Source organism: Erinaceus europaeus, chromosome 12 (genome assembly GCF_950295315.1).
Source record: "Erinaceus europaeus chromosome 12, mEriEur2.1, whole genome shotgun sequence".
In the NCBI taxonomy this organism is placed as follows: Eukaryota; Metazoa; Chordata; class Mammalia; order Eulipotyphla; family Erinaceidae; genus Erinaceus; species Erinaceus europaeus.
This window is the reverse complement of record NC_080173.1, coordinates 68,581,959-68,604,670: the sequence shown is the minus strand read 5'-3', so window position 1 is coordinate 68,604,670 and position 22,712 is coordinate 68,581,959. Positions and strand designations below refer to the sequence as shown.

At 38.6% G+C, this 22,712-nt stretch overlaps 1 protein-coding gene across 8 annotated transcripts in view; it reads left to right on the top strand.

Annotated features, from left to right (window-relative positions):
• Window positions 1-22,712, top strand: part of LOC103108101 (acetyl-CoA carboxylase 1) — a 338,374-nt gene that overhangs the window by 283,661 nt on the left and 32,001 nt on the right. For all 8 annotated transcript variants that reach the window (XM_060203908.1, XM_060203911.1, XM_060203907.1 and 5 more), the window contains 3 exons: window positions 6,406-6,675; window positions 13,477-13,574; window positions 21,766-21,886. In XM_060203908.1, the coding sequence (XP_060059891.1) occupies window positions 6,406-6,675; window positions 13,477-13,574; window positions 21,766-21,886 (489 nt within the window). The remainder of the gene's footprint in view (window positions 1-6,405; window positions 6,676-13,476; window positions 13,575-21,765; window positions 21,887-22,712) is intronic.

The window sequence follows — 22,712 nt, the reverse complement described above, 5'->3', positions numbered from 1 at the left end:
TAATGATCCCAATTCTTATGGAAATACTTAGCACAAATCATTTTACCTACATAAAAAACAGTTAAATAAGACTGTTGTCTTCTGTTCCTCTCCATCACTTCCTCCCCTGCTTTTGCTTTTTTTTTTTTTATACTAGGACCAGACTGCATCCAAAGAAATATTTTCTTCCTTAGAACTTGTTTAACAAAAACAAATTTATTTATTTATTTATTTCTGCTCAGCCTTTGCTTCTTGTTGTAACTCTTTTGGTTCTCCCTTTTTTATGTTAAGGTGATTAGATTGATAACCCAAATTTAACAACTAACTCTACTAATTGGAATGTTATCAAAAAATAATCTGAAATTAATTATCATAAAAATAATTTGTCACTGTATTAGTGAGAGAATAATTGGCAGTAAGTATCTATAACCACGTGGTTAGTTAAGTGCTTCTGTGAAGCAGGGAAGAATTTGTGGCACTGACAGGCCCGAAAAGTTTGATTGTGGAACTCATCAGATTTTTTTTTTTTATTTAACTTTTAAACATCTGGTTTTTCATCTTATGTAGTTTCACACACACTCACTTCAGGTTACATTTCCCTTTTGTTTTTTCTGTTATCCTGAGGTCTAGAATGTCAATTTCACCAGTTTCACACACACCCCACACACACACACTTTCAAGGTTATTGTTGGGGCTTGGTGCTTTTTTTGGCACTACGAATTAACAGCTCCTGGTGGCCGTTTTTCCTTTTATTTGATAGTACAGAGAGAAATTAAGAGGGAGCAGGAGACAGAGAGAGGGCGAGAAAGACACCTACAGACCTGCTTCACCTCTTGTGAAGTGGCACCACCACCTACCCCCCTCGATTTCACCAGGTTTGAAGAAAAACTTTGAATAAAGAAGTGAAAACAAGGGGATTCAGTGATAGATTATTTCTGTGTGTGTGTGTGTGTGTGTGTGTGTGTGTGTGTGTGTGTATAAATATATATATAGCGTAACTTGGCCTAAGATAAATCAGTGAATGTCACATTCTGACACTTGTGTATGTTTTTATAGTGATGCAAAGTTTTTTTTATATACAATCTCCATTGTATGTATACTATAGATAGACCCATCTATCTAAAGTAATTTTTTACTGTACATACCTATTGATTTGTTGTTTTTTATATATTTACTTATTTATTTATTTATTTATTTATTTTCCCTTTGTTGCCCTTTTTTATTGTTGTGGTTATTGTTGTTGATGTCATTGTTAGATAGGACAGAGAGAAATGGAGAGAGGAGGGGAGGACAGAGGGGGAGAGAAAGATAGATACCTGCAGACCTGCTTCACTACCTGTGAAGCAACTCCCCTGCAGGTGGGGAGCTGGTAGCTCGACCTGAATCCTTATGCCAGCCCTTGCGCTTGGCGCCACGTGCGCTTAACCTGCCCTTAGCCTGCTGCGTTACTGCTCAACTCCCTGTCTTCTTCTTCTAGCGTTTGCCCTTCTTCCGTAGCCAGTCAACAGCGTCAGGTTGAAAGCTGTCAGGAGCTGCTTGTTGCTGGCTTTGAAAGTGACTGGGATCCATGTGGATTCAGTTGGCTAGGAAGGATCATCAGTTTCCCCAATGAATGGGTACTCACGGGATGCACCACGAGAAGGTCGATCCAATGCATCCCAACTCCCTGTCTAAAGTAATTTTACAAGAAAGCTTATGGTGTTCTAATTAAATGGGGAGCAATATGACTGTCTTTTGAAGTAATGACCCAATCCTCTGAGACAAAACTACTCTTAGATGATATATTTTGAAACATTTCTCCTAGATGTTGTTGATCCCGTGTTTTTTTTTTTTTTTGTCTTTTTTTAATTATTTATTATTTGATAGAGACAGACAGAAATTGAAAGGGTTGGGGGAGGTAGAGAGGGAAAGATACAGAGACACCTGCAGATCCTGCTTAAGGACTAGTGAAGCTTCTTCCCCCCTGCAGGTGGGGACTCCTGGGTCTCTGTGCATTGTAATGTATGCGCGTAACCAGGTGCACTATTGCCTGGCCCTGACCCCCCCTTTTATGTGTTATACTTTTCCTTTTTTTTTTTATTTCTTTTTTGGGGGATTAATGTTTTACATTTGACAATAAATACAATAGTTTGTACATGCTTAACATTTCCCAGTTTTCCATATAACAATACAACACCCACTAAGTCCTCTGTCATGCATTTTGGACCAGTACTCTCTCCCCCCACCCCTGATTCCCTTTCTTTCCCCTCTACATCCAACATGGACAGTGTAGAGATGGGTTTTTTTCTACCTAGTTCTCATCATCAGATATAAAGTATTTTGCATTCAGAAATCACTTCTAAAATCAAATTCAGCTTTGTCAAGTGATTATTAGTTGGATTGGGTAGAGAATAATTTTAAGACATAAAGCTGGAAGTAGCCCTGGTGTTTTCACAGTGAGGAGAGCAGTTGCAATTCTCAAGTTGCAAACCTTTCAGTGACTGCATCACCACATGGATTATTGTGCTCCATGTCTTTGTAGCTATTACAGATCTGCATCTGGTAGCACCATGTGCTCCTACCCAGGACTGCTGGAAGAAATAGGGGAGTGAGTGAATTGATACTTTGCTTCCCTATCAGTACAAACGTCCTTTTATGTACATATGTTTATAAAGCTCTTTAGCCCCCTTCAAAATGAAAGGCTCTGTATAAATAGAAGCTTTCGATTTTAGTACATGCTTGTAATACATGTGGTACAGTTCTAAATATGTATTTAGCTGATAGGCACAGTTCTTGTCTATTGTACAAATATTGACTTTAAAAGTATAAATATGTATTTAGCCATCAGACCAGAAAAACACTAAAGCAGTTACTTCTCGGGTAGAGATATTAATATTGTATAAACCTACATATACATATGTTTACATTCTACCAGAACATGCATAGCATTTCTTTTTAAAAAGAAGGGGGATGGGTGCACAATAGTGCTGAGGAGATGACACTGGGTTAGCACACAGGATTTGTCTGAGAGAGTTCTCAGGTTCAATATCCTGCAGCACTCGGATACAGAGTTGAGCGGTGCTCTGATAAGGGCAGGAAAAAAAAATGTAGTGGCAGTGAAGTGGCACACTGGCTGAGGCGTTGGACTCTCAGGCCCTGAGCTCAATGAGGCCCTGAGCTCAATCCCCTGACTACAGTGCTGTTCTGGTCCTTTCTTTCTTCCCTGCTTTCCCCAATTAATACATATTTTTAAAAATAAGTAAGTAGATATTTTTATACTTAAAAATTTGGAATAAAAAATAAAATGGAAAGTATCATCTGAACAAATACAGTTCTTGATAACTTCCCTTTGGGATAAGTCTTGATTTTTAAATTTTTATTTGTTTATACCTTTCTAACTTTATATTCATATTATCTACTGTAATATGGCTAAAACCTATAGTCATTTGCTCTAAAATATAAGAAATTCATTAAACTGGTGAGATTTTTCTCTATTATTTTTTTAAATTTAGAAATAGTCACACACTTACTAAACTAGAGATAATATAAGTTCTTAAGTACTTCTCTCCCAGTGGAGAAGTATTTGTCAGTCTTCTGTTTTGTTTTGTTTTTAACTTAAAAGAAACTCTAGTAAATAAAGTAAGGCACATATAGCATAATCCCAAAATAATTACCTCACTTGCTGTTTTTTTTTTCCTCTAGTATGCTTGTAGTAGAGTGTACATGTTTTATATACTATTATCAGGTATTGTTCTAAAAATTAGTAGATTTTTAATCCTCTCCACAAGCAATGCTTTTTTTTGAAGAAGAGGAATTAGAAACTAGGGCATTTAATAGTTAATAACATAGGGTATGTGGCTGGAAAACTGTCTGAATCTCTTTATTTTGTTTGAATCAGATTCTGTTAGATACGGGTTCTAAGACTTTAGCTTCTAGGTTTGTGCCCTTCATTACCGCATAGATTTTCTTATAATAATTATGGTATACTTGGAATTCTCTTATCCCAGGTATTCAGCCTGAATCTAATACTGTAAATACATTTAAATGCTATAAGGTTGTACAGAACACTAATAATAATCTTGCTAGAAATTTTCTTCCCTCCCAAATGCTTTTATTATGATGTTAATTTTTTAACTTTTTACTTAAACTTTAGGTTTATGAAATATTACAATAAAAGTGCAAAGTTCTCATATCTCTTCACCCAGTTTCCCTTAATTTGAAGTATTATATACCCATGATAGAACTATCAAAACAGAAATTAGCATAAGTATAATGCAAAGCAAACTACAGAGTTTGTTTTGGATTTATTTTCACATTTTCATAATTTCAGTTGTACAGTGGCACTAATCTGGAACATGTTTCTTAAAATCTCTAGCAAAGAAAAATTAAAACTGAGACTATCCTATTGTAATAACTCAGAGGAATTTCTATTCATAAAGATTCTTATTATACTAAGATTGGTGTAGCACTCACCATTTTGTAATCATACTCTTTAAGGGGTTATGTTCCATGAGGAATAGACTTTGGGAAGACTTTGATAAAGAGTAGTTTATTCTTAGTGCTGTTATGTTGACACTTAATTAGAAGTCAATATTGCAAGTATAATGACCTGGCCAATTGCTGAACTGACTGTCCAGGTGACACAAAGTCCCCAGGTAATAACAAAAGATAAGAGTAATGTTTACATTAGCATGCAAATACTGAAGTGGATTTTTCAGGGTTTGCATTTAAGCTGCTTCTGGCCTAGGTGACTAAAGTTAATATATCATAAAATTTGAACATAAATACCCAATGCTCTTCACTACAAATACATCTCAAATGCATCTGGAGCATATAGCTTTTTCCTTCTTTTAAAACAAAAGGCATAGGGTTATAGAAGCAACTAAAATATTTTCTTCTGTGCAGACATTACATTAATCAACTTCTTAAATATAGTGATTTGATATTTGCAGCTTCTTTGTACTAATTTCCCCCTCACTTCTCTGTCTTTAATGAGCAGATAGAATAACACCTGATTTCTAAAGGTGATTGGATTTTTTTCTGTGTATTATAGCCATTTTGATTTGTATTTGGCCAATGGTATGATGTATTAAATAGCTTATATTTATTTGCGAGTGTTTCACATATATATTTATATATATGTATATATATATATATATATATACACACACACACACACACACACATATATATTTCTTAATGCTGAGAATCACAAATAGCTATGTGGAAAGCTTCAACCAGCCTGATTACGGTGGCTGTGCAATTGGATTGAGGAATGTGTACTCAGAGCTTATGATCACTGGCCCGGTTGAGTCTGGGTGATGCATGTGGCTTTCCAGGGATGCTGCTATTTACATCTGTTAATGGCCCTTCTTGATGGCCAGCTTCCCAATGAGGTGATATGCAGCAGCCTGGGGGATGAGGAGCCAAGGCTACAGATGTGGCTGGGCTCCATTAGGCAGGACCTGGTAGGCTTTGTGTTTGGGAATGGATGGTAGAGGTGGAATGGGGGTGGGGACACACACAACACATCTTTTCTGCCTCAGAAAGATTCAGGGCAGGGGGAAGAATGGAAAACATTGCTTATTTATCCAGGTATAGGGAAATAGGCAGGCATGAAAAACTGCAGCTATAAGTAGGATGTGAGTGCACAGAAAAGAAATGAAACTATCGAAAAAACAAGTAGGAGAATTAACTAGTTCTCATATAGAAGGGGATTGAAAGGAGAGGGCTGTGAAGGTTTGGGAAGAGACATGTCACCATGCCTCTTAAGTCAATATCATTTATTTGTGTGGCTGGTCAGATGCTCCTGAACAGAGAGCAAAGATTTACATATATCAGTACAGCAAGATCTCAGCATCCTTTCGTTTTCTGTTGCTTGAAGAAAATATCAAGAGATGCCCACGAATTCTTGCGGAAGTGGAAGAATACCCAAAGCAAACCAATAAAGAATGTTGCCATTATTTCTACAATGCCAGGGCATTTTAAAAGGACCTAGGATCACAAAAATTTCACTTTCCTTGAGAGATTATCCTCCTTCTGCTCTCCTCTTGTGCTTTGAAGATTTCTTGGAAACAATCTTAAAAATGGTAGAAATAGTCTTTTAGATATGGTAGTAAAGAAAGTATTAGGTTTAATTCCCAGTGCCATGGCATTACTCCCCACTTTCCTAGGTGTATTTAGATTGATTTTTCCTATACTATGTATTCCATAGTCCAGCTCCCCCCCCCAAAAAAAAGAATTGAAATAATTTTGAAATGCATATTAAGTCAAAAGTTCTCAATATAATCTAGAGAAGTCTAAAAGAATGCTTGTTCTAGTTTTCCACAGGGAACTTGCCTTTTTAACAATGCATATATTTACATGAAAGCTGTTTCTAGTCTGAGACCTTCAAGTAACTGGGGGTGGAGGGGATTTTCTCATATGAAACTTTATTTGCTTTTGCAGATTGGCATGGTAGCTTGGAAAATGACCCTTAAAAGTCCTGAATATCCAGAAGGCCGAGATATTATTGTTATTGGCAATGACATCACATACCGAATTGGATCCTTTGGGCCCCAGGAGGATTTGCTGTTCCTCAGAGCTTCTGAACTTGCCAGAGCAGAGGGTATCCCACGTATCTTTGTAGCAGCCAACAGTGGAGCAAGAATTGGACTGGCAGAGGAAATTCGTCATATGTTTCATGTGGCCTGGGTAGATCCTGAGGACCCTTATAAGGTACAGTTTATAAGAGATAATACTGTAAGATGCTACATGGTTTTGAGTGTGTGGAGAGAGTGAGTAGGAGGAGTAGAGGTTTCAGTTAAAAAGTTAACACTTTTGGTAAACTACAATTTCATGGGAAATACAGTGTCTCAGTATGTTCATGTAGATTTTCCTCTAGCTTTAGAATAGATTATTTCTTTTCTTGAAGACTAGATGAAATGGTAAGTATGCATTTAGTCTCAGACATACTAAGTCATATATATAATATATATAATTATAATAATAATTTTTTAATCTTTAAATTTTTTAAATTTTTTATTTATAAAAAGGAAACACTGACAAAAGCCACAGGATAAGAGGGGTACAACTTGACACAATTTCCACCACCAAAATGCCATATCCTCTCCCCTGATAGCTTTCCTATTCTTTATCCCTCTGGGAGTATGGACCCAGGGTCATTATAGTGTGCAGAAGGTGGAAGGTCTGGCTTCTGTAATTGCTTCCCCGCTGAACATGGGCGTTGGCAGCTGGATCTAGACTTCCAACCTATCTCTCTCTTTCCCTAGTGGGGTGGGGCTCGGGGGAAACGGAACTCCAGGACACATTGGTGGGTCGTCTGCCCAGGGACGTCTGGTTGGCATCGTGGTAGCATCTGGAACCTGGTGGCTGAAAAGAGAATTAACATATAGAGCCAAACAAATCGTTGACTAATCATGAGCCTAAAGGCTGGAATAGTTCAGATGAAGAGTTGAGGGTCTCCATTTTGTAGATAGTTGGTAGGCCTATTTTAGTTATATTCCAAAGAGCCCATGACTATACTAGTTTTTATTTTTGTTTGTTTTAATTTTGTTTACCAGAGCACTGCTCTGCTCTGGCTGATGGTGGTGCAGGGGATTGAACCTAGACTTTGGAGCCTCAGGCATGAGAGCCTCCTTGCATAACCATTATGTTATCTAACCCCTCCATATATATAAATTTATTTACTTATTTATTTATTTTTTACCTGTGCACTGCTCATCTCTGGCATAGGGTGGTGCAGGGAATTTAACCTGGGACTTCGGAGCCTCAGGCCTGAGAGTTTCTGTGAATGACCATTATGCTATTTACCCCTGGCCTCCATATATATATTTAAAATACTCCACTTCAGCTTTTAGGTTAGTCATTAGCAAGATCCCTTATATCCTCATCTTCTTCATCCTTCTTGTTAACTTGAAACTAGTTGTCCTTTAAAAGCACTGCTTTCCCTATAACCCTCTTAAAAATGGCTGACTTCTCTTCCTTAAACTACTGAGTCTGGAGAGAAAACAGTATCTTTCTGCCTTTTTACCATTTCTTACTCTTGCCATTACTTAACGCATCCTCTCTCTGAAAACCTCTACTCTTGAATCTCATCTCATCTCATCTCATCTCATCTCATCTCATCTCATCTCATCTCATCTCATATTGTGCTATACCACTGTTGTTCTTTCTTTTTTTTTTTTATCTTTATTGATTTGTTGTGTAGCAACAGAGAAATTGAGAGTGAGAGTGACAGATACCTGCAGCACTGTGAAGCTTTCCCCCCTGCAGGTGGCGACTGGAGGCTTGAACCTAAGACCTTGTGCATTGTAACATGTGCACTCAACTAGCTGTACCACAACCCAGCCCCCCTCTTTTTTTGGTATTTATTTATGAAGGAGAGAGAAAGACTAGAACACTGCTCCACTCTCGTTTCTGGTGGTGCATGAAAGTCTCTTGCATAACCATTATGCTGGCTCCCTAGCAGCTCTTTGGTCACTGCCTTTCATTCCTTTTATCTTTCCATTTCTGGCATATTGTCAGTCTCTCCAATACTGCTAGTCTTTTTATAATGATTGGTGATTTCTGCATCTGTATAGATGATCCATTCCATAGTCGAGTCTCTGGGATCCTTGACTTCCTTTTTCTTGTGGTCCTATCCGGTAACCTACTTTAGCATTCCATCCTAATAACCTCCACTTCAGGCATCCCATTCTTTGTCAGTCTTTCATCTTATATTTCCAGCTCACTCTCTTTGATACCCTAACTCCAGCTACCCTTGAATCTACCAGACTCTCCAATTACTAATCCTACAACTTATCTTCTTTTCCTCACTCCTTTGTTTCATTACTATCTAGTTTAAATTTCTTGTTCTGTCATCTGCTAATCACTGTAATTATCACCTTTACTACAGCCCTCAATTTTTTTTGTTTGTTTGTTTCTCTCTCACTGCGTACCTTTCTTAAAACCTTGTTTAAATTCTAACACTCAGGGAGTTGGGAGGTAGCACAGCGGATTAAATAAGCACAGGTGGCCACGCAAAGCACAAGGACCAGCGTAAGGATCTGGTTTGAGCCACCGGCTTCCCACCTGCAGGGGAGTCGCTTCATAGGTGGTGAAGCAGGTCTGCAGGTGTCTATCTTTCTCTCTCCCTCTTTGTCTTCCCCTCCTCTCTCCATTTCTCTTTGTCCTAACCAACAATAACAACAACAATAAAAAAAACCCAAGGGAAACAAAAGGGAGTAAATAAAAAATATAAATAAATAAATAAATTCTAGCACTCTGCATTTGCTCCCATATCTACACCTCCATAACTGAACATTGGTGAAGAAATAAAGAGTGCAGCTTCATTTTTTTTAATCTGTACTCTTCGCTGATGTCCTTGCTTCTAAATTCAGTGTGAAAACTGAAGCAGTTAGAAGAGCTTCGGTGGCTAAGAAGGTGACTCAGGTCTGCATACTCAGGTATATAACACAAGACTTGGCATGACTGAGGTTCTAAGTTTGATCTTCAGTATTATATATGCCTGAGTGATGATCTCTGTTTCTTGCGCCCTTTCATTCTTTTCATTCTCTCTCTCTCTCTTCTCTTCTTTTTTCTCCTCTCCTCTTCTCTCCTATCCTCTTCTCTTCTCTCCTCCTTTCCCCTCCCCTCCCCTCTCCTCCCTTCCTCTCCTCTTCTTTTCTCTTTTATTGGATAGAGACAGCCAGAAATTGAGAGGGTAGGGGGAGATAGGGAGAGAAAAACAGAGACACCTGCAGAACTGTTTCACCACTTGCAAAGCTTTACCCCTACATATCGGAACCGGGGACTTGAACCCAGGTCCTTGCTTATTGTAATGTGCACCCAACCAGGTGCACCACCACCTGGCCCCCTTCTCACCCTCTTTCTAATCCTGTTTTTCATTAGTGATAAGATTTTTCCCCCCTAAGGTAACTTAACAAGTTCCCATATTATCTGCATTGTAGCCCTGATCTCTACCTTCCTTTCTGAACTTCAGATAAATATTCCTTACCTCTATCTAAGGAATATTCTTCCTCTTCTCAGGCTTGATCTTTTTGCTTCTAGTAACTTAAGTATATATACCAGTTGTTCTCCCTTTTTCTTGCATCAAAACTTTTATGTTTTTTTTTTTTTAATACTTTAAACCCTTATCTCTGATCTTGGGAGAACTGTGGTTTCCAATGGGAGGGAATGGGGATGCAGAACTCTGGTGATGGGAAGTGTGCAGAATTATACTCTTCCTATCTTATAATTTTATAAATCAATATTAAATCACTAATTAAAAAAAACTGACGGATTCACTGCTTGCAAATAATATTTCAGTAAGATTCATTTAAAAAGGGTGGGGGTAGCTAACATAGCGGTTATATAAACAGACTCTTATGCCTGAGGCTCCAAAGTCAATCCCACACCACCATACAACTCATAGGCGCTGACTTCTTTTCTGTGATGATAAGAGTGTCCTGGAATTATTAGTGTTAATAGTCCAATATCTAAATATAATCAAACAACTGAATTTTTAAGTTTTAGTCAGCCAGTTTTATGTCCTGTGTCTCTCATCTCAGTTTGTTTTTTTTTTAAAGAAAAAATAAAAGATAAATTGGAGATAAATATCAGGAGCACAGAGAATTCAGTAGAAGTAAGAAGCCCATGGCTCCTCAGACTCAGCTCTCCCATCCCAGTCTCCTGTGCTCTCTTGCCTGCTCCTTTGGCTGGATAACCCTAGAGAAAATAGGGTGGAAGGGAAAAAAAAATGTATGTCAGGTCCCTGGACCTCTCCTGTTTCCCATATTCTTCCCTAGGTGAACTCATTCAGTCTTCAAGCTTTAAATTCCATCTATGAACTTCCAAATTTACGTCCTACTCCTGGGCTTAAGTCTCCTTCTCCACTACCCCCCCACACCCCAGAGGTGGTGGACCACGGGCTTCTGGGAGGACAGGCTTTGAACCTGATGCCCTATCTGCCTGCCTGCCTCCGAGTCCACAGGCAGAGCCACTACACCAGCTCAGCAATCTCCTGGGTTTAAGATTGAAATATTCATGCTCAGTTTCTCTACCTACATGTCTGCCTAAATAAATCTTTTATCTTCTGTCTTAAATTTATTCTTTTCCCAGTCTTCTCTCTATCTTCAGTAGTACCTGTGTTCTTTCACTGAAGTAAAATATCTTTAAATTACCCTAGAAAGTACCTTCTCTCTCATCTCGTTTACCATTTACCATGTAATATCAGCTTTCCTATTGTGTTCCAAATCTAGTCATTTCTAACCATTTCCACACCTACTTTTGCATTTATAGTTCGTCACAGTCATCTCTTAAAGTATATTACTAAATCTCCTTTTTTGTTGTTGTTGCTAAATTTTTTAAAATTTCTTTATTGGGGGATTAATGTTTTACATTCAAAAGTAAATATAGTCGTTTTTACATGCATAACATTTCGCAGTCTTCAACACAATCCAACCCCCACTAGGTCATCTGTCATCCGTTTTGGAACTGTATTCTCTCCACCACCCACCCCAGAATCTTTTACTTTGGCACAATATACCAACTCCAGTTCAGATCAGAGCCTGCACCACGAATCCACTGCTCCAGGAGGTTAGTTTTTTCCCTTTTGTTGTCCTTGTTTTAACGTTGTTGTGGTTATTGTTGCTATTGATGTCATTGTTGTTGGATAGGACAGAGAGAAATCGAGAAAGGAGGGGAAGGTAGAGAGGGGAGAGAATAATAGACAACTGCAGACCTGCTTCACCACCTGTGGAGTGACCCCCCTTGCAGATAGTGAGTTGGGGGCTCAAACTGGGATCCTTACGCCAGTCCTTGCGCTTTGCGCCATGTGCGTTTAACCAACTGTGCTATCACCCAACCCCCTTACTATATCTTCTTAATTGACATTTCTGCTGTCCTTGCTCCCACCCCATCCGAAGTTTACTCTCAACAGAAATAGAGTGGTACATTTAAAATGTGAATCAGAGAGCCAGGTGGCGGCACACATATTACAATGTACAAGGATCCAGATTCAAGCCCCTGGTTCCCACCTGTGAAAAGCTTCACAGGTGGTGAAGCAGTGCTGCAGGTGTCTCTCTATCTCTTCATCTCTCTGTCTCTCCCTTCCTCACATTTTCTGGCTTACTCTACTCAATAAATAAAGGTAATAAAATGTTTTTTAAAAAGAAAGTTATTTTTTAAAAAATGTAAATGAAATCATAAATCAAGACTTTGTTCTGAATAAAGCTCTTTAATGGCTTCCCAACCCAAATACAGGCAAACAGCAAACAAACAAAAAGCCCCAACCTACAAGTGTTGACCCTCCAGTACTACTCTTCATTTCTTTGTACAGTCTGCTTCATTTTATACTGTCTTTCTGCATTTTTTCCTTTTATGGTTTGTTTGGTTTTTGAGAGAGGCAGACCAACGGACTAACATGTATGGGTGCTGAGAGTCAAACTTGGACCTCATGTGTTCAAGTTCTATGTTCAGTCACCTTCCTGACCACAGCAGTTTGACTCTTGCTTTAAAATGCTAGACATATGCCTCGCATGTATCTGAGATGTGTGATTCCTTCTGCCTTTATTGCTTTCCCTCCAGTTACTCTGGTGTCTCATTTCTTCCTTAACTCTTCAAGTCTTTACTCAAATTATATCTTCAAGTAAGCCTTCCCTTACCTGTTTTTAAAAGCTAAAATTTTGTGAGTCAGGCATGGTACGAAGCACAAGGACTGGCATAAGGATCCCGGCTCCCCACCTGCAGAGGGTTGGCTTCAAAGACGGTGAAGCAGGTCTGCAGTGGTCTGTCTTTCTCTCTCCATCTCTGTCTTCCCCTCTTCGAGTTCTCTCTGTCCTATCCAACAACAATAACATCAATAACAACAACAATAATAACCACAACAATGATAAAACAAAAAGGGCAACAAAAAGGGGGAAAAGTAGCCTCCAGATGTAGTGGATTCATGGTGCAGGCACAAAGCCCCATCAATAACCCTGCAGGCAAAAAAAAAAAAAAAAAAAAAAAACCCCTCAAATCGTACAATACTGGTTTTCTATTTTAACTTTCTTTAAACATTATTCCAAATTTATCTTATGTTTTACTTAATTTGCTGGTGTGTTTTTTTGTTTCACTAGAATAGAGGTTTAATATTAAATATTCATATTTGTGTTCCTTTCAGTTGTCCCATATTTTGATGGTCCTATTGGTTGGAGAGAGTAAATAAAAAATACACAATTCTCTAAGTTCATGTTGATATCTTTAATAGAGGTGTCACTAAATATAAGGAAGTGACCCTTTAACCTTGATGAACATGAATGAATGGCCTGTACCTGGAGTTGCAGCAACAAGGTGTCTTGTTTCAAGGACAGCCAGTGACTGGAGAAATAGGCACTTCCATCTTTCAAAGAGTATTCTATTAGACAGTCTGAGAAGCAATGTGATGACTTAAAGCTAGCCATGGAGGAACAAGCTGCATAACACATGCTTTACTTTGTCTTCTGGTTGTATAGCTATGGCAGATAATGAGTTAAAAGACTTATTTGTGCTTTACAGGGATACAAATATTTATATCTGACTCCCCAAGATTATAAGAGAGTCAGTGCTCTCAACTCCGTCTATTGTGAGCATGTGGAGGATGAAGGAGAATCCAGGTATGTACATGTGTATCTGAATAATCTGGCCATGCATTAAAGAAAGGAGAATATAATAATCTTCACTATTTTGCTGATCATGACCTTGAAGAGCAATAAAAAAATTGTTATTACATAATCTTAGAGGTTTCTCTCTCTATTTTAGCTTTACTATTTGTTAGTTGAAAAACATTAGATAAGTTAGAAAATCAGCTACAATCCTAAGAGATCACAATGACATATATTATCTTTTTACTATATAAATATACAAACATGTTATTTATTATTACTTTAATTCTGCGCTGTCCCATGGTGTTACTGGGGATAGAATCTAGGAACTATCTTTTTACATAACAATATGGTATCTTTCTTTTTTTTGTAATTTCCTTATTGGGGCATTAATGGTTTACAGTCAACAGTAAAATATAGTAAATTGTACATGCATTACATTTCCACATAATAATACAACCCCCACTGGGTCCTACTCTGCCATCATATTTTAGGACCCAAACTCCCATTCCCACCCCACCCTATAGTCTTTTACTTTGGTGCAATACACCAGCTCCAGTCCAAGTTCTGCTTAGAGTTTTCCCTTCTGATCTTGTTTTTGAACTTCTGTCTATGAATGAGATCATTTCATATTCAGCTTTTTATTTCTGACTTATCTCGCTTAACATGATATCATTGCGCTTCATCTAAGATGGGGTAAAGGAGGTGAATTCACCATGAACCTGAGTCTTTGGAGTCTCAGGAATAAGAGTCCCTTTGCATAACCATTATGCCATCTACCCCGGTTCACATTTCTCAGTTTTCCACATAAAATAGTACTATATCAATACTTAAATGCATAACTTTTTCCCCCCAAATAATCGATTATAATAAAAAATTCTGTAGTTCTTTTCACAGAAAGCTAATTTAAGGAAATTCTGGATATCCTTACATATTATTTGAGAATATAATATTTTGTGCTGCCAAATATTCATCATAATTAAGATATTATATTTAAATGCTCAGGCTAATCTCATTTCATTTGTTTTTTTATTCCATTTTGTTGCCCTTGTTTTATTATTGTTGTTATTGATGTTGTCATTGTACGATAGAACAGACAGAAATGGAGAGAGGAGGGGAAGACGGGGAGAGAAAGATAGACACTTGCAGACCTGCTTCACCATCTGTGAAGCAACTCCTCTGCAGGTGGGGAGCTGGGGGCTCGAACTGGGATCCATAAGCTGGTCCTTGAGCTTTGCACCACCTGTGCTTAACCCGTTGCACTACCCCCAACTGCCTGCTAATCTCATTTTTAACTGCTATATCTTAGGGCTGAACATTCTTTACTATGAATTTTCAGCAATACCTCTGTTCTCCATGAGTTACTTTGTGAAGGTACAGTTACTGGTTTTAAGAAGTATATCCACTTCAGATTTTTAAAAATAATTTCCAATTACTCTTTTAAGATCTTCACTCTCACCAGAACAATATTGTAAGAGTTGTTTACTTCATTTTAATTTTTCTTCACACCCTTGCCAACATTAATTTTTTTTTAAGTTTTTTTTTTTTAATTTAAGAAAGGATTAATTAACAAAACCATAGGGTAGGAGGGGTACAACTCCACACAATTCCCACCGCCCAATCTCCATATCCTACCCCCTCCCCCGATAGCTTTCCCATTCTCTATCCCTCTGGGAGCATGGACCCAGGGTCATTGTGGGTTGCAGAAGGTAGAAGGTCTGGCTTCTGTAATTGCTTCCCCGCTGAACATGGGCGTTGACTGGTCGGTCCATACTCCCAGTCTGCCTCTCTCTTTCCCTAGTAGGGTGGGTCTCTGGGGAAGCTGAGCTCCAGGACATATTGGTGGGGTCTTCAATCCAGGGAAGTCTGGCCAGCATCCTGATGACACCTGGAACCTGGTGACTGAAAAGAGAGTTAACATACAAAGCCAAACAAATTGTTGAGCAATCATGGACCCAAAGCTTGGAATAGTGGAGAGGAAGTGTTAGGGAGGTACTCACTGCAAACTCTAGTGTACTTCTGCTTTCTTACTTTGGTGCCATACTCCAAACTCAGTCAATTTCTGCTTTGCGTTTCTACTTCTTTTTTTTTTTTTTTACATGCATAACATTCCCCAGATTCCCATTTAACAATACAACCCCCACTATTTCATTCATCATTTTTCATGGACCAATATTCTCCCCACCCACCCACCCACCCCAGAATCTTTTACTTTGGTGTAATACTCCAATTCCATTTCAGGTTCGACTTGTGTTTTTTTTTTTTTTTTTTTAAATTTAAGAAAGGATTAATTAACAAAACCATAGGGTAGGAGGGGTACAACTCCACACAATTCCCACCGCCCAATCTCCATATCCCACCCCCTCCCCCGATAGCTTTCCCATTCTCTATCCCTCTGGGAGCATGGACCCAGGGTCATTGTGGGTTGCAGAAAGTAGAAGGTCTGGCTTCTGTAATTGCTTCCCCGCTGAACATGGGCGTTGACTGGTCGGTCCATACTCCCAGTCTGCCTCTCTCTTTCCCTAGTAGGGTGGGTCTCTGGAGAAGCTGAGCTCCAGGACATATTGGTGGGGTCGTCTGGCCGGCATCCTGATGACACCTGGAACCTGGTGACTAAAAAGAGAGTTAACATACAAAGCCAAACAAATTGTTGAGCAATCATGGACCCAAAGCTTGGAAAAGTGGAGAGGAAGTATTAGGGAGGTACTCACTGCAAACTCTAGTGTACTTCTGCTTTCTTACTTTGGTGCCATACTCCAAACTCAGTCAATTTCTGCTTTGCGTTTCTACTTCTTTTTTTTTTTTTTTTTTACATGCATAACATTCCCCAGATTCCCATTTAACAATACATACCCACTATTTCATTCATCATTTTTCATGGACCTGTATTCTCCCCACCCACCCACCCACCCCAGAGTCTTTTACTTTGGTGTAATACTCCAATTCCATTTCAGGTTCGACTTGTGTTTTCTTTTCTAATCTTGTTTTTCAACTTCGGCCTGAGAGTGAGATCATCCCGTATTCATCCTTCTGTTTCTGACTTATTTCACTCAACATGATTTTTTAAAGGTCCATCCAAGATCGGCTGAAAACGGTGAAGTCACCATTTTTAACAGCTGAGTAGTATTCCATTGTGTATATAGACCACAGCTTGCTCAGCCACTCATCTGTTGTTGGACACCTGGGTTGCTTCCAGGTTTTGGCTATTACAAATTGTGCTGCCAAGAACATATGTGTACACAAATCTTTTTAGATGGATGTGTTGGGTTCCTTAGGATATATCCCTAGGAGGGGAATTGCAGGGTCATAGTGTAGGTCCATTTCTAGCCTTCTGAGAGTTCTCCAGACTGTTCTCCACAGAGGTTGGACCAATTGACATTCCCACCAGCAGTGCAGGAGGGTTCCTTTGACCCCACACCCTCTCTAGCATTTGCTGCTGTTACCTTTTCTGATGTGTGACATTCTCACAGGAGTGAAGTGATATCTCATTGTTGTCTTGATTTGCATTTCTCTGACAATCAGAGACTTGGAGCATTTTTTCATGTGTTTCTCGGCCTTTTGGATCTCTTCTGTGGTGAATATTCTGTCCAAGTCCTCCCCCCATTTTTGGATGGGCTTATTCAACAACAAGACAACAAATAACACCAACATTAATTTTATTAATTAATAAAATAGGATCAACAAGAGCAACAAAAAGGAAATAAATAAATATTAAAAAGAAGAAAATCAAAAAACTATAATAGGATATAAATAGCAGTTGTGTTTTTAACTGATAATTCTGATTGAAGTTGAACATTTTGATAATTTATCTGCAAGTGTTTTCAATGCCATTTACTGAATAATTCATACTTTATTTAATTTTTATAGTCAACTGGATTACTAGGCTGTGTTTTTTTTATTAATTTATTGATTTTTTTATATGTATTTTCCCTTTTGTTGCCCTTGTAGTTTTTCATTGTTGTTGTAGTTATTGATGTCATCATTGGTAGATAGGACAGATAGAAATGGAGCAAACCCCCCTGCAGGTGGGGAGCCAGGGGCTCGAACTGAGATCCTTATGTCAGTCCTTGCGCTTTGTGCCACATGCGCTAACCCGTTGTGCTACTGCCCGAATCCCTGTTTTTTTGTTTTTTTTTTTAATCTATCCTTGGGTTAATGCCACACTTTATGCTAGTGGGCCAATTATGTAACATTCTCGAATTTCCTCTCAAGTTTTATCTTCCCCTCTCGTCCCTGCCCCGAGAGTACTGCTCAGCTCTGGCTAATAATCATGTCAGAGATTGAACCTGTGACCTCTTGTATGCAAGTTCTTCTGTATAAAGTGCTGTGTTATCTCCCCAGCCTGGCTAATTTTGTTTTTCAGTATATAGGCTTTGGGGTAGGGGGTTTATGTTAAAGACTTCACTGCTCCAGCCTGACCTTTTCAAACAGAGATAGGTACAGATAGATAGGCAGGCAGACACCAAAATTTTCTTTAATGCAGTAGATGCTGGACTTAAACATGGACCACACACATGGCAAAGCAACACACTATCCAAGTGAGCTCTGTGGGCAAGTCTGAGTTCCTCTTCCCCATCTTTTTCTTCCTCTCCCTCCTGCCTCCTCCTCCTTTTCTTATTCTCCTCTCCTTCTCCTCTTCTTCTTTCTTCTCTCTTTTTTTTCTACTTGTAACATGTTTCTATAATTATTTAGTCTCAAATTCTATTAATAGATTTAGCAAGCTATGATCAAGTGCGGTGCACCTGATTGAATGCCACATTGCTATAAATAAGGACCTGAGTTCAAGTCCCTACCTGCAGAGGTTATGCTTCATGAGAGGTGAAGCAGTGCTGCATGTCTCTCTTTTTTTTCTTTCTCTTGCCTCTCTATCTCCCTCTGGCTTTTTATCTTCTCTCATTCCTACCAAGTGAAAGAAAGGGTGACAAAATGACCACCTGGAGTGATGGATGCATTGTATAGTCCAGCAATAACCCTGGTGGCACTAATTAGTTATCTCCGACATCTTCCTAATATAACTCTAAGAAACATGGTTGTTGTTTTTTTTTCATTTCTGTAAGCTTATTTTTAAGAGTTTTATAGTTTTCTTCCTGTTGGTTATACCACAAGTTTCCTGGCATCTTTCTGGGTTCACTGCACCTTTCCTGTCTCGGTAGTTTTTTCATAGTATTCTTAGACTAAAATATATTTCCAATGTACTGGGGAAATCCATCTTTACAGGCATAGGGCAGGGCATTGTCCAATGGAATGTAGCACTACCTAATATTAATTCATGGACTACTTGAATCTGGTAGCATACATGAGACTGAACTGATAAAACATATTTTAGAGTCTCCTTTTATGTTTTTTAACCATTTATTAATGGTATATTGGAAAATTACTGATTTTTATGTTTTGCTTTTATTTAGTTAAGCAGTTTTCTTTTCCACACTTCCATTTCCTTGTCTGTAAAATGAAGATCAAGTAAGCTTCTAAATGTAAAGTCCTTAGCACAGCACATTGCAAGCAGGCAATAGTCCTGGTTACATATAATAATAGGGGTAATATCATCTAGCATCAGATTGCTTTGGGGATAAAGAAATCACATACATGGTGGTTCGGGAGGTGGCACAGTGGATAAAGCACTGGATTCTCAACTATGAGGTCCCAAGTTCGATCCCCAGCAGCACATACACCAGAGTGATATCTGGTTCTTTCTCATGAATATATTTTTAAAAATCACATATGTATATGTCATGTTAGTTGTACTATACTCAACAATGGTTTTCATTGAGACTTTATATAATACTTTGGGATGGGGAGACTGTGTCAGACTTTCATGCCTGAGGTACCAGAAGTCCCAGTGTCAGTCCCCAGCACCAGTAATAAGAAAAAGAAGAAAGGAAAGGAAGGGAGGAAGGAAGGAAATAAAGAAATGATTGAAGATAGCAGAGGGAACAAAGATATCTGACATGGAGTCAAGGCCATAATTTATAAGGAATAAATGAAGAATATGATCACTTTTCATATTATATATGGCATATGTTCTTTTGTTTGGTTTTCTATGCAAAAAAGCATCTTGGCTCTTTCGACAACCAGGGATATAGCACAGTAGTTTTTGCAACAGATTTTCTTGCCTGAAGGCACTGGAGGTCCTGAATTCAATCACACAGCTGCCATAAATCAATACTGTGCAATGCTGTGATTTAAAAAAAAAAAAGCTTGCAGGGTAGATAGCATAATGGTTATACACAGAGACTTTCATAACCAAGGCTCTAAATTCCCAGGTTCAGTCCTCTTCATGACTATAAGCCAGAGCTGAGCGGTACTCATGTAGTTAAAGTTAATGATAAAGTGAAAAACACTTGGTCCTGCTTTTAAGAAGATGCAGATATAGGACAGAAAATGAGAATTTTTTTTCTTCTTTACAATGGAGAAAAATGCTGTTTGGGTCATGCACACCTATGAAGCAATATACAATTCTTGTGTGAGAGTAAAAGAAAACTGCTTTGCTGGGAAGGCTGATTTGGCCCATGAGTATTGGTGATTATGTGGCATGCGGACTTTATAAGAGCAACACTTATCCCAACAACAAAACAAAAAAGTGGTTCATTAACTACTTAAGTAAGGTGAACTTTACCTATAACTTAACTTTGGACTTTAGAATCTATATACAAAGCAAAAGGAAGAATTGGGACTTGTTGAGAGACTGAAAGTAGAAAGATAAGGGAATCTGGGGAGTAGCTTACAGACCAATAGCAATGGCAGAGAAGAAGAATTGATAGAGCACTGGAAGTAAAGAAAGAAGCAGAATATATGGCAGAAAAAAAAAACGTTGTTTAAAAGCCACAATGGGATATTTATTTATTATTTCAATTTATAAAACTGCCCAGTACCAAGCCTTCTGGATACACCTGGAACAGTAACTAATATATGTCCATCTCTGCTTCCATCTTTGTATTTTTTTCCTTTCTTTTATTAGTTGCATTCCCCATCTCCCATTTTCCATTATCAGCTATCACTCTTAATCCCCTGCCAAGAAGACATATGAGTGACTTCCACTGGATTCTTCTTGGACAACTTGGCCAGCGTTTCACCCCTTTAGAACTATAACCAGAAACCCTTGTGTATATATTTGATACTTACAGAGAAAGAAGAAATGAGAGTGCACTACTTTGATCTTCTCCATCATCTCTGTCTTGGATAAAATATTTGAGTTTTTGACTTGAGAATTTTAGCAAAGCATTCTCACTTCACCTTTGGATTTTTTTTTTTTTTTATTCCTGTGTAACATTTACCTAAGATTGTTGATTTAGTGACTGTTGCTTGGGGCTAGGTGGTGGTGCACTCAGCTGAGCACACCTGTCATGGTGCACAAGGACCCAAGTTCAAGCATCTGTCCCCACCTGCAGGCGGATGGAATGTCAAAGTTCATAAAGTAGTGCTGTAGGTGTTCCTTTCCCCCTCTTATCTCCTTCACCCATCCCCCTTGATTTTTATGTTTCCAATAAAAAAAATAAAATTAATTAAAAAAATAACAAATGTCTGTTGCTGATTATAGGAAGAGAAGAATTTATTGTGCTCTTAAACTTGTTAATATAAAATAAGAACAGGTATTGAAGCTCTGTGCACTGCCTGTGTGTCATACCTTCTTGTGCATTGTTTTGTTTTTTGTTTTGCCTCCAGGGTTATTGCTAGTGCTCAGTTCCTACACTATGAATCCCCTGCTCCTGCAGGCTATTTTAATTTTTTCCCCTTTTTTGGCCATTGTTTATCATTATTATTATGGTTGTTGTTGATGTCATTGTTGTTGGATACGACAGAGAGAAATCAAAGCGGGAGAGAAAGACACCTGCAGACTTGCTTCACTCTTTATGAAGCAAACACTCTACAGGTGGGGATCCGGGGGATTGAACCAGGATGTTTATGCCAGTCCTTGTGCTTTGCACTATGTGTACTTCACCTGCTGCACTACCGCCTGGCCCCCCTTCTCATGTTTTTTCATATTCTTGTACATATACATATGTAACAGACCAGACCACTACTTCATCCTATCCACTGAGAAACTGCCAGGCACCTCCTTGTACTTTAAATCTCAGGTCAATCCTTAGATGTAGATACTATTATCTTTATGTTACAGAAGTTTTACTATGCCTTTTAATAATTGCTCTTCTATCATTGTCTCTATGTTTTAACTTTTATAATTTGATGTAACTGTATCTGATAGGTACAAGATAACAGATATTATTGGGAAGGAAGAGGGACTTGGAGCAGAGAACCTTCGGGGTTCTGGAATGATTGCTGGAGAATCCTCATTGGCCTATGATGAGATCATCACCATCAGCCTGGTAAGTCTTGTTAGGACATGGCTTTTTTTTTTTTTTTCTTTTGCCTACACTATAAATACACTACTCCTGTGGCAATTTTTTCAATTTTCAGTTGGGGGGGAAGATAGGGAGAAAGATAGACACCTGCAGACCTCCTTCCCTTGTGAAGCTACCCCCTGCAGGTGGGGAGCCAGAGGCTTGAACTGGGATCCTTATGTGGGTTCTTGTACTTTATACAATGTGTCTTCACCTGGTACACCACTGCCCAGCTCCTTAATGTGAAATTTTTGAGGAGTTTATTGTAACTCTTCTCAAATAAGGACAGTTGTTTAAAATTGTATATTTATAGTTTGATGCCTCTTTTACTAATGGGAAGATTTGATAATGTAAACAATTGATAAATCTAATTCTTAGTTTGTCTTTAGCTCCTTTTTTTTTTTTTTTTTCTTTTTCCTCCAGAGGTATTGCTGGGACTCGGTCCCTGCACTGCACCTGGATGCCATTTTTTCCATTTTGTTGCCATTATTATTATTGTTGCTGTTGTTATTGGATAGGACAGAGAAACTGAGAGAGATGGGGAAGGCGAGGAGGGAAAGAAAGATAGACACCTGTAGACCTGCTTCACTGCTTGTGAGCGACCCTTTACAGGTGAGGAGCTGGGGACTCGAACCGAGTTAATTACATGAGTCATTTCACTTTGAGCCACGTGCGCTTAACCTACTGCACTGCTGCCACTCCCCGTTTCTTTTTATAATGTTGCTTATTTATTTTTTTAATTTTTTATTTATTGGATAGAGACCGCCAGAAATCAAGAGGGAAGGGAAAGATAGTGAGGGAGAGACAGAGG